General features: G+C 41.6%; 1 protein-coding gene across 3 annotated transcripts; it reads left to right on the top strand.

The window, feature by feature from the left end:
- Positions 1-1,210: 1,210 nt before the first annotated feature.
- On the top strand, positions 1,211-13,025 carry pitx2 (paired-like homeodomain 2). Of its 3 annotated transcripts, none has more exons than XM_051954838.1 (4): positions 1,211-1,463; positions 5,812-5,881; positions 10,273-10,472; positions 11,329-13,025. In XM_051954838.1, exons 2-4 carry the CDS (start codon positions 5,836-5,838, stop codon positions 11,884-11,886), a joined length of 804 nt encoding a protein of 267 aa, XP_051810798.1. In that variant the 5' UTR covers positions 1,211-1,463; positions 5,812-5,835; the 3' UTR covers positions 11,887-13,025. The 3 variants fall into 3 exon arrangements, with proteins under 3 accessions (XP_051810798.1, XP_022066434.1, XP_022066425.1); XM_022210742.2 differs by lacking the exon at positions 1,211-1,463 and adding an exon at positions 2,807-3,293; XM_022210733.2 differs by lacking the exons at positions 1,211-1,463; positions 5,812-5,881 and adding an exon at positions 9,244-9,839.
- The last annotated feature ends 789 nt before the right edge of the window (positions 13,026-13,814 follow it).

The raw sequence follows: 13,814 nt of genomic DNA, 5'->3' as shown, positions 1-13,814 counted from the left end.
CACACAGGATATTTCTGTCTCGGAGGAGAAAGTCCCATCTAGTGTTTTGTCTTTCTTTCTCTTCCTTCTTTCCTCTCTTCTCACTTTTTCCCCCCCACTTCATATTTATCCCTTCTTTCATTTGCAGAGAAGTCACAACCCTCAATAAAAGCTAAATTCCTGGCCATTACTTTATTTCTAACATATTAGCAGTGCGTAAACTGATTTGTTTAAAGATTTGTGGCTTTGGAAACACCAGTTTGACTTAAAATTTTATTACATGGCCACAGAGTGTTGGCCAGACAGAACACTAGGCGACAATCACATGTGGTTTGAGGCTAAATGTGAGAAAAAAAAAGAGGAGAAAAAAAATCAGGCTGGTTTCTCAGGCAAAGAGAACCCTTGAATAATGGAACCACTTCACATCTGCATTACTCAAGCTTACCGATGCAATGGTGACAGTGTATTATGGAGCTATCCATACACTGTATATCCCTGAATGCTATGGGAAAACTAAGATATAATGATGGCATAGACAGGAATTAATCCAAAAAGCAGAAATCAGAGCAGATTTTGTTCTTTTGTGATTTGATTGTAATTTAACTGATTCCTAATGGCATCAGCAGGATGCAAAGGCTGCAGAGGTGGGAAAAAATATATTTTTAGCATCAAAACGTATATTCTACACATCATGTGGGGCCACTTGTGTGAAAAGGCCCTCATAATAAGCATTAAAATGTTAAAATTCATGAAGAAATGGGGCCAAATTCTGCAGACATTGCATGATGCTTGTGCATATTAGGTTGATAAATCTGCATATTTAGTCTCTTTATATAATCAAGGCCTATCAGATGTTGGGTTTTATGCTTCACATCATGTGCACACACTCTAAAGTGAACATTTTAGAGCTGCAAACTGTCTCAGTGAACGTTTTAAAGGCAATCAAAAATTCAAAATCAAATCATTCATTTAAAATAGAACTACAAGACTAAACTTTTAGATATAGTGAGGCTGTTTTTATTATTTCCTGATTGCCTGTCCAGTCTATCATCTCTCCTCTTTAAAGTGGAGCCTGGGATGCCTGCTGATATACATAAGAAGCCGTAAAGAGCGTTTTAAAAATCCTCTCCAGTATGCAGGAGGAGGAAAAGTTGAAATGTCCAACTGCACTGACACCGGCGGGGCTGATGTGCTCGTTAAGAATCAGGAGAGAGCATCAGCGGAGCAGGTCACCCTGTTTCTCACATCACAGCCCCATCAGAAATTCTTTCAAGTGTCCTTCTGCGTCGCCAAAGATGACAACGGCGAATCGATAAGCGCTTGAAATGAAAAGAAGCCGCCGGTTTGCCCCCGAGGCGAAAGATTTCATACCCGCCAGCCTTCTCTGAACTTCAGGCATTCCTCTGCACCTTTCTGCGTGAGAAAGAGGAGGCTCTTGACGGGGCTTTTTTTTTCTCTCTTTTTTCTTCTCTCTGTGTAAGAAGGTAAGAGGAGAATACAGCCGCAACCATCGAGCCTCTCCAGGCGCCGGTTTCTCTCCGTGCAGGCGGGGCGAGGTTTGCAGCTCCACATGATGTTTTCTGCACCGACTCCCGGCTCGTTTGCTTGCATTTCATTGTTTGCGCATGCATGTGCCATTTCACAACATCTGATATTATGAGAAGGTTAAATGCGCAAGGAGGGAGCTGCTTTTTTAGGGCAAATACGCGCGTTTTATTTATTTTCCCCTCATATTAGTTTGCATTTGACCCGCATCACAGCCACTCTGCATGTGTGTGGAATAAAATATGGTCTGCTTGGGCCTTTTGTGCCAAACCTTTTCTTAATTCAGTATAAATAAATACACTTAACCCTCTATAGGAGCTGTTAGAAACCACTTTCTCTATTATGATTTTCTTTTTTAAGGCTGCATTATGTGTTTGTGATAGCAGGATTCCTTTTTTTTTTTTTCTTCCTTTCCTTGAGGGTGGAGGGGTGGATGATGCGCCACGTTTTGCTTCAATGTCCCCCCCTTTCTTCTTCTTCTTTTTTTGCCCAGAAATTCCCGTGTGGATGGGCGCATTAATTACTGGTTTAATGGGAGTATGACTAAAAATGTAAAAGAAGGATTAGGGCGCAGGGAACGCAGGCCTCCGTCCGGTCTGCTTGCCTCACTTAAGATGCGAATGGAAAATCAGTCTGTATCTAACGAAACGGATCTATAAAGAACATTTGCATCCGAGCCAGCTGTTCACTTCATCTGCACATAAATCCGCAACACGATATCGTTCTGTCTGGCCCGCAAGGAGCCCAGAATGCATCATTTTTAAATACTTTTCTGTTTGCTTTCCACCTCGAAATATTCAGAAAAATAAACACATGTGAAATTAGAAAAGGAATATGTGTGCAATGAGAAAAATGGAGTGCTAATTGGATTAATTTTACTAATTGTGTAATAAGAAGGAATGAAAAATGTCAGTATCTCCATTCAAATGCATTTTTTAATTTCGATTAATTCCCTGGAAGTGGTTTAAGTGATGCATCTGTGGTTATCGCTGTTGTTTGGTGGAGTTCGGATAAAAAGCATTCAAGTTGCTTCTTGTAAATAGCAGCTTTAGGCAAATTAAACCACTAGATGTTTTGCATACAGGGTATTGAAGGAAACCCGCCAAACAGGAACACCCCAGCGGTGCTTTTTTGCATTTGTTTTTATTTTTAGAGATGATTTTTCTGGGTTTTTATTGTTGCTGAAAGTTGAGAGGCTGCGAATTGCCCTCCGTTAGACTCCACAGCCACGGACGCATACACAAACACACCCCTTTTCGAAGCGCGCGCACAAACACACGCTCAAACACACACACAGTCGCGGGGTCTCACTCTGAGCTCAAAAGCTGGAAAAATTGCGCCACTCTTGGAGCGTCTTTCAAGGGGGGAAAAAAGTTGAGGAAGACAGAAGAGGACGAACCAAGGGGAGACTCGGATGAAAGCGCCTCCTTCGCCCGTTCCTTGCTCACACTGTAAATAGCCTACATGGTTATTTACGCGCATTAATGAAACAATCCTAAAGGTAGCGCTGCGTCTCTGTTTTTTGGATACACGGCGGGGGAGCACATCCATGCAACGCTCACATTTCCTGGACGCAAACAACAGTGTTACTGGACCTTGTTGAAGTTGCCTGATTTGTTTTGGTTTTTTTTGTTGTTGTTGTTGTTTCTTTAAAAATACACAACCACTGGTGCGTGAGCGAGTCTTGGACGGTGGAATTTATCTCTTCCCTTTAGAATAAAACGCCGACGGCTGGGAAAAAAATCAGTCCCCACCGGTGTCTACAACTGGTAAGTGCAGGAGTACAGGCACTTAAAAAACTGAGATGTGAGTTAATGCAAGTGAAGGAATTTGTTCCAGCTCGTGTTTTGGTCTGCTCTGCGCCTTTCTGCTGTGAATTTCAAAGCCTCGGCTGTAACATGAAGGAGCATGAAGTGATGTGAGGGCAGGGTTCGCCTTACAGGTCGGCGGATGATAATGATGTATCGTTAGCAATGATGGAGTGTGGGGAAATAATAATAAAAAAACTGTGCTGTCTTGCAGAAGTGTATTTTATCGCTTTAAGGGAAAAAAGACGTTTACGCATTTTGGCACCGTTTTGGTTCTCTGAGCTGGAAACGCGTATTTCAATAAAGTGCGCCAAGCTCTTAAAGCAAATCGTCTAAATACTCATAAAATAACCCAAATATAATGACCAAGGAACCCTTTTTTAATTCAATCAGCTTACAAATAACCGTGCGTAAAGTAAGTTCTCATGCGTCTTTAAGCTCCTTTGCGTAATTTCCAATATTGTGAGGGGAAAAAAATAACAGAAATGGAGGAGGGAGAAGGAAAAAAGCGGCGACGTTCACGGTCTCACGCCTGTAATTAATACAGGACCATATGATGGAGGTTAGTCGATTCATCTCCCGGTAAAGGCTGCAGTCTCATGCTCTGCTGTGTTAATTTCAGAAGTAAAGCCAGTGTGAGGCACTGCCAGCTTTCTGTCTGCACTGGGCCTGGTGCCATGTGAGTCACTGATTCATATCAACTGTTGGTGGGTTAGAGCACAGAGTCCATGAAGTGAGAATGAATGGATGAACCAGATTAATAGAAGTAAGCAGAATACCGATACAGCTATTTTATAAAAAATATAAAAAGAAAAGAAAAACGCTTCTGTGGGATAATTAATGTGACATAGAAATAAATATGTGGTGTCAGGTTTAATTTGAATCATTATTACAACGTGGAAAAAATGCACTATTATTATTATCACTATTATTAGAATTATGTTATGTATTATTATTAACAATAAGAAGAATTTAGATTATTTTCAAGGAAATTAATGCTGTGCCACATCTGCTTTCTTGGTTTCTTTTTTTTGCAGATTGCAAATAGAAGCATTATTTTCCTTTGACTTTTTCCATCCCATAATTAACACAGCATACTGTATTTTTCTCGTTTTAAAAAAAATCTGTAAAAATAAAATAAATACGTGGATTTAATTTAAAGTCTCCAGCATAAAATACAAACACCAAAAAATAAAATGAAGATTTAAAAAATAAATAAAATAATTCCTCCAGTAATGAAATTATGCAGAATTTTTTTACATAATTTTCTTTTAAAAATGAAACAATAAATCCACGTGTGTCTTCAGAGGCCGCGGAAGCTGAAATATTGGAGGGACCTCTCATTAAATCTCACTGATTAGATAACACGTAGCCACATGCAATAACCTTCCACCTTCCAGTCTGACCCGCACTACTTCATTTTGCAGCGGGGATACAGAGGAGGAGGGAAGAGAAGAAAGGTGGTGCAGGTACACACCGTGTAAAACTTAACCTCCAATATCTGCATCTTTTGAATTAAAGAGGGGAGAAGAGGAAGAGAGGAGGGGGGAAAGAGAGCCCGCAGATGATGTAGAGCAGGTGAAGAGAAGAACTGAGGAAAATGGTTAACAGCATGACTGCATGCAAATTCCCCCCGACTTGAATTATCATAAGCAAACAGTGTGAGCCTGGACTAATAAAACCCCATCTGTGTAACTTCATATCGAGGTAGTATGAGGGCTGCGATAATGAATTTTGTAATATCCCACCGACAGACATCTCAATCAGACTCTAATCCCGTGATTTTACTACGGAATCACTCCACTCCCAACTGCTGCAGGCTGCACCAAAACACTAAATCCGACCCCAGCAAAAACACCACGGCTTTTACAGACTGTAAAAAAAAAAGAAGTCGCAAAAATATAGAGCAAATCAGAGTGTTCCAACATCGAATTTAGCTTAAATCGGGCGAAAAGAGGGTCAAAATGATGAGATTATTCCTTCTTTTTTTTCAAATGAGTTTTTTTTTAAATGCAGGTGTCTTTTTTTCCTAAAACTCAAAGTGAACAGCTGTTTTCTGATACAAATGGAATTATAATCCTACATCTCCCTGCAAAAAAACAACAATAAAGGGACTGTTCAACCAGAAATGGCAACTGGTGTCATCAGTGCGCACCGCTGCTCCCATACCAACTTCTTCCTCTGCATTTTTATGTCTGTATTTATTTTTATTTATAATAGAACTTCATCATTTGTCCTATTTTTACACAGGTCGAATGTTTGAATTTTTAAATGTACATGGATATAAAATATCTCCCTTAAGATTATCAGCATTTTTCTTGCAGTGTTTGAACAAACTCCTTTTTTTCTTCTCTTTTTGCACTTATGTTGACTCCAAAAATTCTTGACTGCACAGACAGAATAGTAAGACAGTGAACCGCACAGGAGGTTGTTTACCGGTCTTAAAGGCTAATTATGGCTCTTTTGTCTGCTTTTACAGAGGCGCTTTCCTTTAATTGCCATAATGGACTCCCACTGTCGCAAACTGGCCACCACCTGCGCGCAAATAGGTGAGTATCCACATCCAGATGCACCAACGTGGACCGTTTTTCCAGCAGAAATAATTAATTTGGAGTTTAAGAAGCAAAATATAAATACTCTGTAATCTGATTTCAGTCTTAAAAATCTGATCTGAACAGAAGTGATGACAAAAATGCATTTACAGACAAAGGACCTTCAAGTCAAACAGATTTTCACGTGTGCTATTTTGCAAATATAAGATGGTTTAATTAGCTACAGTAAATCTTTTACCTTTATATTGTATTGTTTGTCTATTTAAAGATAATTAAATACGTTTTCAACATCTTAACAGCCCAACTGTCCCAACTTTGAACCACAAAAATATAAGAAGAAGAAGAAAAAAAGACTAATTTGCATCCTATTGCAAGTCTACATAGAATTCTTATTAATGCATCTTTTAATTTACCTTCTTCAGAAGTGGCACAAACTGTAGGGAATCCATTCTCTTGATATAAAAATCTCATTCTCTTAAAATGACATTTTTAACAGTGTGGTCCACTTCTTAAGAGAACCCCAGCGTCTTAAGTTATTGTCAAAGTAACGCATATTTCCCCCCAAAAATTGCCGCCACTTCTATGTATCATATTCCCCTTTTTGTGTGTACAATTACACTCCACTTCTGACTCTAATTCTGACTCTGAAATATACAGTTTGGATTTTTTTTTTTTTTTTAAAGCTGCCTTGTGTGGAATTTGTTTCAGTAAATTTCACTAATTTCCTCTAAAAAAAGATTTCGATATTGTGGCCTCTTTGCTCGTCTGAAGTAAAAGCAGTTTGTTCGCTGTGTTAGAGGGACACCTGGTGGTGAGATTGGGATCAGCACAGCTTCAGTGCTGCACAGAGACAGAAACACACTGAGAACGATCCAAACATTTCATAAAGATGAACGCTTTGCACAGAGAAGTTAAAAACACACACACTAATTTTACATTTACTGGCATTTGGCGCGGCAAGACAGTTGTCCCAAAACAAGCACATTCATCCCCAGTATTTGTTAAATATGCTCTCGGATATTCTCAGAAATCTCCACAATAACAGACCCTTAAAATAGACTGAAGTAAAGCTGCAATCGTGCACGACAAAGCCTGGGATTTATTAATTATTCTCTGATGTGGCGGGGAAATGACACCAGGTCTTGTTAGGGGTCTTAAACGAATAACCAATAACTCTCATTCTGCTCCATTTAGTGCGCATTGACGCGGCCTGTCATAGCTCCATGCCTGCACGCTGTGAACGAGCATTGATTAGGAGTAATAACTAAAATAAAAACAAGGAGTGATGCGTGCAGATACAGACACAGCAGCGACTATAATATATGCAGCGCTTGTTGGATTGACTCCGGGGAAAACTAAATGTATAATGAAAGCCCATTCGTGAGGAGGAATATACTAATGGAGGAATCTGATGTCTCCTTAATCCTATGTAAAAAGCCTTGTCGTCTCCCCCTATATTGACTGAATTGCTAATTAATGGCCCTCTACGGCGGAGGCCTATTGCACGCAGTAATCCGCAGAAGAGAGATAAAGCATTCAGAAGGTAGAAATGAAGAGGAAACCGATAATCCACTTCAAGTTTAGTATTACAATAGGGCTGGAAGGAAGAAGGGTAGAAAAAGGAGCAACGGTGTTCGATGTTTGGCACAAAATATGATTTCATTATAGCTATTTTAAAGTCTAATTATGGAATTTAAACTGTGTAGTGGGCATTATTACCATTATTATTATTATTATTATTATTATTATAAGTAGTAGTTGGCCTAATGATGCTTCACTGGGTTCCAGGGAAAGTTTGGAAATCTGAAGTGTGCTTATTTATTGTTGAATTATTCACATCAATAAAAAGAAATTAAGGTTAATATTAGTAGTGTGTGTGTGTGTGTGTGTGTGTGTGTGTGTGTGTGTGTGTGTGTGTGTGTGTGTGTGTGTGTGTGTGTGTGTGTGTGTGTGTGTGTGTTGCATACAGTCTATGGTCTGCTGGTATTTATATATCTGGGGCTTTCACGGGATTAGCCCAGTAACTTCTTAACAGCGCCAAATCCAAACGTGCTGGCTGGATGGATGTGCGTCCGTCTGGCCACGTGGAGGTTGGAAGTGTGCTCATGATGATGATGATGAATATGATGATGGTGATGATTAAAGTGACCAGGATGTCTGTATATTTAAAGACACGTTAGCACTCGCGCTGCTACCACTCGCACTAATCGGCGTCCTTCCGGTCACCTGTTACGCACCTGACACTCCTCCACCCTCCGTCTCCCACCTCCCACAATTAACGTCGCATTTGTTTGATTAGACGTGTTTACTTTGCCTTAATGCGTCACAATCATTTGGGAATTAGCTGTTCAGCTCAATCCCATTAAAAGTCCTCCTTCACAAATTCTTACGCAAATGAGTCTTATCAGGTTCTTCAATAAAAGAGAAAAGAAACTACCACAGACGTGTTCGCGGAGTGTGGGGATCCAAACACAAAGTGAGGAGGGATCCAGTTAAGCACCCAGATAAAGTAATGGTTGGTTTAACCATGTGGCTCCTGTGAGGTTGATTTAATGGATATTTGGATATTAACTCTGGGGAGGTCAAGAGGAGCGCCTCATTTGACAGCTACTATGACTGATGACGCTTTTTGTCTGTGCGTGTGTCCTGAATACACGGATGGAGAGGATAGAAGATCACTTTAGATCAGTTTGGTGACGTTTTGGAACAACAGCCGTTCCATGAAGTTATATTTGCTCGGATCTTGCTTTTACTTCTATTATCTTCACTGGCTTTGAGTGAACACATGACCCTCAAAAGTCAGCACCGCCGAGACTGCATGCACTGCACGGGCGGCACATGTGCTCTTTTTAACATAGTGTGCGTGTCTGGCAGTTAGCGTCACTTGACAAGTGCGCACAGACAGTTTTTGGAGCAGGCTGGCGCAGCCCTCCCTTCTGAAGTTACATTTGTTTGTCTTTTCACAGGGATCTTTGTGGTGGCTGTGTTTGATATTCGGTGTGCATCTATTTTCTTTGTGCTTTCAATGCAATCCGCTCGGTGGCTCGCTTTATCCACACTGAGTCCCAGAGTAAACTGCAGTGACAGAGCCTGCGAGCACGCAGCTCAACTTGGGTATCAATAGAACTGCATCGTTTTACTGGGCCACTGGACCCATCTCATAAAATGAGGCCAAACTGTGTTATTTTCATTTTTATTTGGTCTTGGGCTGCTGCGCAACGGCACCTCTGAGCGCCGCGGGTACACCGTGCGTCCCATCTCTCTTTACATGCTTTTATTTGGAAGAGGGAAAAATAAGCGCCAGCCCCGGCATAAACACACTGGCAGACATATCTCGTTTCTGCAAGCTCCGGTTGGTTGGGCACACCGTCATATCCACATGGATGTGCCTGTCAGAGAGAATATGGGCGGGCGCAACATGGTGACGTGGAGGTCTGGAGAGAGGCGCAGTTGGATAGGCAATGTAGAGGCAACAGCTGAAATGAACAGTGAGCGGTGTAGTGTGTGTATGCCTCTGGATCTAATATCACCTACCTGTCCTTGTCACTCTGATAGTCAGCCGAGGTAGCCGCTGTTTTCCACCGATGCTATGGCAAACCTCAATGGCCTATTTTAAAGCATTTTCCAGCTCAAACAGAAAGAGGGCTTTATCTCAACCGCGAGAGGAACCGCGCCGCTGTGCGTCTTTTTGGAGAGCTGAGCACACTCTGCAGTCGGACTTTCCGTTTATCCTTCCTGTAGGCTGTTAAAAGGTTGTTCGATCTTTTACCGATGAACTCTATGAGGGATCCATTAAACATAGATCATCACCACCTAACAGGGAATAAACTTGCGTCCTCGCACCACACGGCTCTGGCGATGGCCTCCGGTTTACAGCCGCTGCAACGGTCTGTGGACTCTAAACATCGGTTAGAGGTGCACACTGTGTCGGACACATCAAGTCCGGAGTCTGTCGGTAAGAACCGTCGAGGGTACAGATGTTCTCCAGCAAATCACAGCAGATGTCATCTTGATATCAAACAATAGATGGCTCCCATCCATCAACTTAAAGGGAGTTTTACGCGCATGCAAATAAGCGATTACAGCTGTCATTTCCCTGGCAGATAATTAGTTTGGCCTGTGTGTGGTGTTGGAGTGAAAAGTTTCTGTTATGTAAATGACAGAGAGCTTGTCTTGTGTCAACTAAAATTAGTCAGACCTTTAAGTATGTTTTTAGTATTCGGTTTAGGTGAAAAAGTGAATAAAAATTTCGTAAAAAAATAACCGTTCAGTCACAGCATTTTTACTTAATACAGCTCCCACTTCAGTCACGGATTAGTTTTTTGTTTTTTTCCCCCCACATTGCACAGGCCTTAATCCTTAATAAGCACCTCCTTTCCTCTCCTCAGAAAAAGAGAAGATACAAAATAAAAATGACGACTCCTCAGATGACCCTTCCAAAAAGAAGCGGCAGCGGCGGCAGAGGACTCACTTCACCAGCCAGCAGCTCCAGGAACTGGAGGCCACTTTCCAGAGGAATCGCTATCCGGACATGAGCACAAGGGAGGAGATAGCCGTGTGGACCAACCTCACAGAGGCCCGAGTCAGGGTGAGTATTCTCTTGGGTGTAAACAAAAACAATTCGTGTGTATAATTCAGGGGTAATTTGTGCCAATTGTCTAGTTATCCGAGAAATATCTCATACTTTCAGTGTACGCGTACGGCCAACTTTACGCACGGCGGAAATTTCTTTAAAATTAATGTAAGACACAGTTTTTAACTGAAAAACAAATAATCTCAGTCTTGTTTAAATATACTGCTGCCGAAAGCTTAACTTAATTAAATCTAGGCCTATATGTTTATCTATCAGTATAAATAGAATTAGAATTCCCTGTGCACAATGGCAAATAATTAATTTACGCACAAGCTGACGTTCTTGACATTTTATAATGTTTTGGCAGTTTTATATAAATTAGAATAAAAAATCTATTATTTCCTATTTGCCTGTTGGGTGTAATTAAACACTAATAATAGGGTTAACAGTTGGGGTTGCTGACATTAGTCGGTGACAGATACCAGTCGTGTTCTCCTGTTCGTGTGAAAGAGGTGCAAAGCTTGTATTTTGCGATTGTCGCCCTGGCGTTGTGTGATTAAGGTCAGCGTGTTTGTGGAAGCATGCAGAGGAATACACATCCTCTCCACATCAAGATGGTCCACTGAGACCACGTTGTGTATTCTGCTCAGATAAGGGCGCAGTCAAAGAGGAGCTGTGTGCACGGAGAAGAGAAACAGAATGAAATGTTTGGCTGCCACCTCTTGGCTGCAATTTATTAGAGTTGTTTTAACATTAAATTTAGAACCAGTAGCACAAATTAAAAATGAAAATATAAAACTCAACCCAGATATAGGAGGAGGGGGAAAACACTAATGTTAATCCCTAATCCCCTCTTTTCTTCGTGCTGCAGGTCTGGTTCAAGAACCGACGAGCAAAGTGGAGGAAACGGGAAAGAAACCAGCAAGCCGAGCTGTGCAAAAACGGCTTCGGCCCGCAGTTCAATGGACTCATGCAGCCCTACGACGACATGTACCCCAGCTACACGTACAACAACTGGGCCGCCAAGGGCCTCACGTCCGCCTCCTTGTCCACCAAAAGCTTCCCCTTCTTCAACTCCATGAATGTCAACCCTCTGTCCTCGCAGACCATGTTCTCGCCGCCCAACTCCATATCCTCCATGACTTCCAGCATGGTGCCGTCGGCGGTCACCGGTGTGCCGGGATCCAGCCTCAACAGCCTCAATAACTTGAACAACCTCAGTAACCCGTCTCTCAACTCGGGGGTGCCCACGCCGACGTGTCCCTACGCGCCTCCGACCCCTCCGTATGTGTACAGGGACACTTGTAACTCCAGCCTGGCCAGCCTGAGACTGAAAGCCAAACAGCACTCGAGTTTTGGATACGCCAGTGTGCAGAATCCGGCCACTAATCTGAGCGCCTGCCAATACGCCGTGGACAGACCAGTCTAATACCTACCTGCACTGCAAAAAATAACCACCAATAACGAGATATTAGGGGCTGGTAGTGACGCTTAAAATGAGGCTTTTCTCTCTGAAGGGAAAATAAGGAAATCCAGCTGTAAGATCAGTTAAAATCTTTGGTTAAGGATATTTTTATTATTTGGTCATTTGGCAATTTCTTGACACTAGTTGGGATGTGATAAATACTTTTCCTACTTTTTCCTTCAAGCCACTGCTACATGCACCACAAAAAAATCCAACAATATACGAACACACATGTGAGATCCTCCCATCGCATCCATACATTTTCATTTACTTTTAGGGGAGAAATTGAATTTTGAGGGTGATTACAAAAACCAAAAGGCTTGTTATGGTGGTCATTTTTTGCAGTGTGTGTGTGTGTGTGTGGGTAATCACAAAAAGCCGGCCACAGGAACAAGAGACTACTACAACTACTTTTTTTTTTTTTTTTCATTTTTCAAAAAGGGCACTAGAAGACTGAACCACTGAAATAAGTTCAACTCCAGGTCGGAGTCAAACTGAAACGGGAGATTTTAAGTTTCTTCCCCCCTTTTGATGAGCCCAGGCCTGTTTCATTCTGCGCCTCAGCAACGACAACAACAACAAGAAGAAGAAAAGAGAAGAGGCCTGTTTCATTTTTCATCGCTCGTCTTGAGGGTTTTCTGGTGGATTTTGGACGTTAACTGTTGACTGAAAAAAAGGTTGTATATATATATTTGAATTATCATCTCCTGTTTGTCGAGGCGAATGCGCTATAACCCTCCAGTCCTCTCCAGGTTCAACTTATCAACGCATGTGGAAAAAGAAAATACCCTAAAAAAGGAATCATGTTTTGCTTGCAAACAAAAGGGAATGTACATACTCAAACGCACCAGTTGTGTGTTTCTAACATATTATAAATTTATTATTAATGTCTGTGTGAATATCGATTTAGAATAGCAATTCTGGATTTAAAAAAAAAGACGCATCAAAAATGTTCCTGCGACAAATTATTTGGTTTCTTTTTTTTTTTTTTTTTTTTTTTGCTCTGTGTATACTATTTGGTACGGAATTCTGTTTTTTTCCAACATCCAAAAAAAAACCTATTGTGTTTTATTTAATGGAAGTAAATATATTGTTCAAAAACATTCTGCTTTATTGAATCTTTGTGCTGGTAGTCTGTTAGTGGAGTGCAAAGCAATGACAGTCTGTCTATAGCCGCTCGATTATGTGAGCTACTTGTGCGTCTAATCTATAGAGGAAAACAATGGGCCGCTCCAATACACATAGCACCGAGATGCTCCGTCAGATTAACTGCTGAATACATGTCTGGTGCTCAGCCAAAGGGCCTCGGCTGGTCACTGGTGCTTGAAATAACATGGGAATCAACAAAAAAGAGGAGTTGGACCACACAACAATGACAACAGTCCATTAGGGGGTTTGTTTTCTCTCCTCTGTGTTTGAACTCACAAGACTCCCCTGGAGTGGATTCCCAGACAATCCACAACTAGAAATATTCTGTTCATGATTTTACAAGAGTTGTCTGAATTTATTACCACGAGCTATAAAAAATGTAACTGTGAGTACTTTATATATTTTTTGTTTGTGCGTATTTACGCATTTTTCATCCTCCCCAGAAATCTAAATTATGCTGCCTATACCTGACTCCTCCGTGCATCTGTTTGCCTTGCCGTTGTTTTCCTTTGCAACATTGCACATCTGAAGTCATGCCTCGTAGCGCAAACGCGACAAAGCAAAAACAAACTATGATTCGCGAGCTTAGGCAAACAAGCGCGCACGGAGATCCAGAGGTATGTGGGCCGATGCGGAGCAGAGGAGGCGGCGGGGGGACGAGTAGCTCCGTGGCTGCAGGCGAAGCGCAGATACCGGGGGAGGAAAACACCGCGACGCGTCCCGCAGAAATAATCCAGAGTCTG

The sequence above is a fragment of the Acanthochromis polyacanthus genome, chromosome 10 (genome assembly GCF_021347895.1).
Source record: "Acanthochromis polyacanthus isolate Apoly-LR-REF ecotype Palm Island chromosome 10, KAUST_Apoly_ChrSc, whole genome shotgun sequence".
NCBI classification, from domain to species: Eukaryota; Metazoa; Chordata; class Actinopteri; family Pomacentridae; genus Acanthochromis; species Acanthochromis polyacanthus.
Note: the sequence above shows the minus strand (reverse complement) of the source record. Positions and strands in the feature narration are given on the sequence as shown.

Excerpts from the sequence above, each read along its gene's own strand:
- pitx2 (XM_022210733.2), top strand. The coding sequence starts at position 9,656 with ATGAACTCTATGAGGGATCCATTAAACATAGATCATCACCACCTAACA. Across the intron at positions 9,840-10,272 it reads ATCAAGTCCGGAGTCTGTCG|AAAAAGAGAAGATACAAAAT; the intron begins GTAAGAACCGTC and ends TCCTCTCCTCAG. Across the intron at positions 10,473-11,328 it reads TCACAGAGGCCCGAGTCAGG|GTCTGGTTCAAGAACCGACG; the intron begins GTGAGTATTCTC and ends TTCGTGCTGCAG.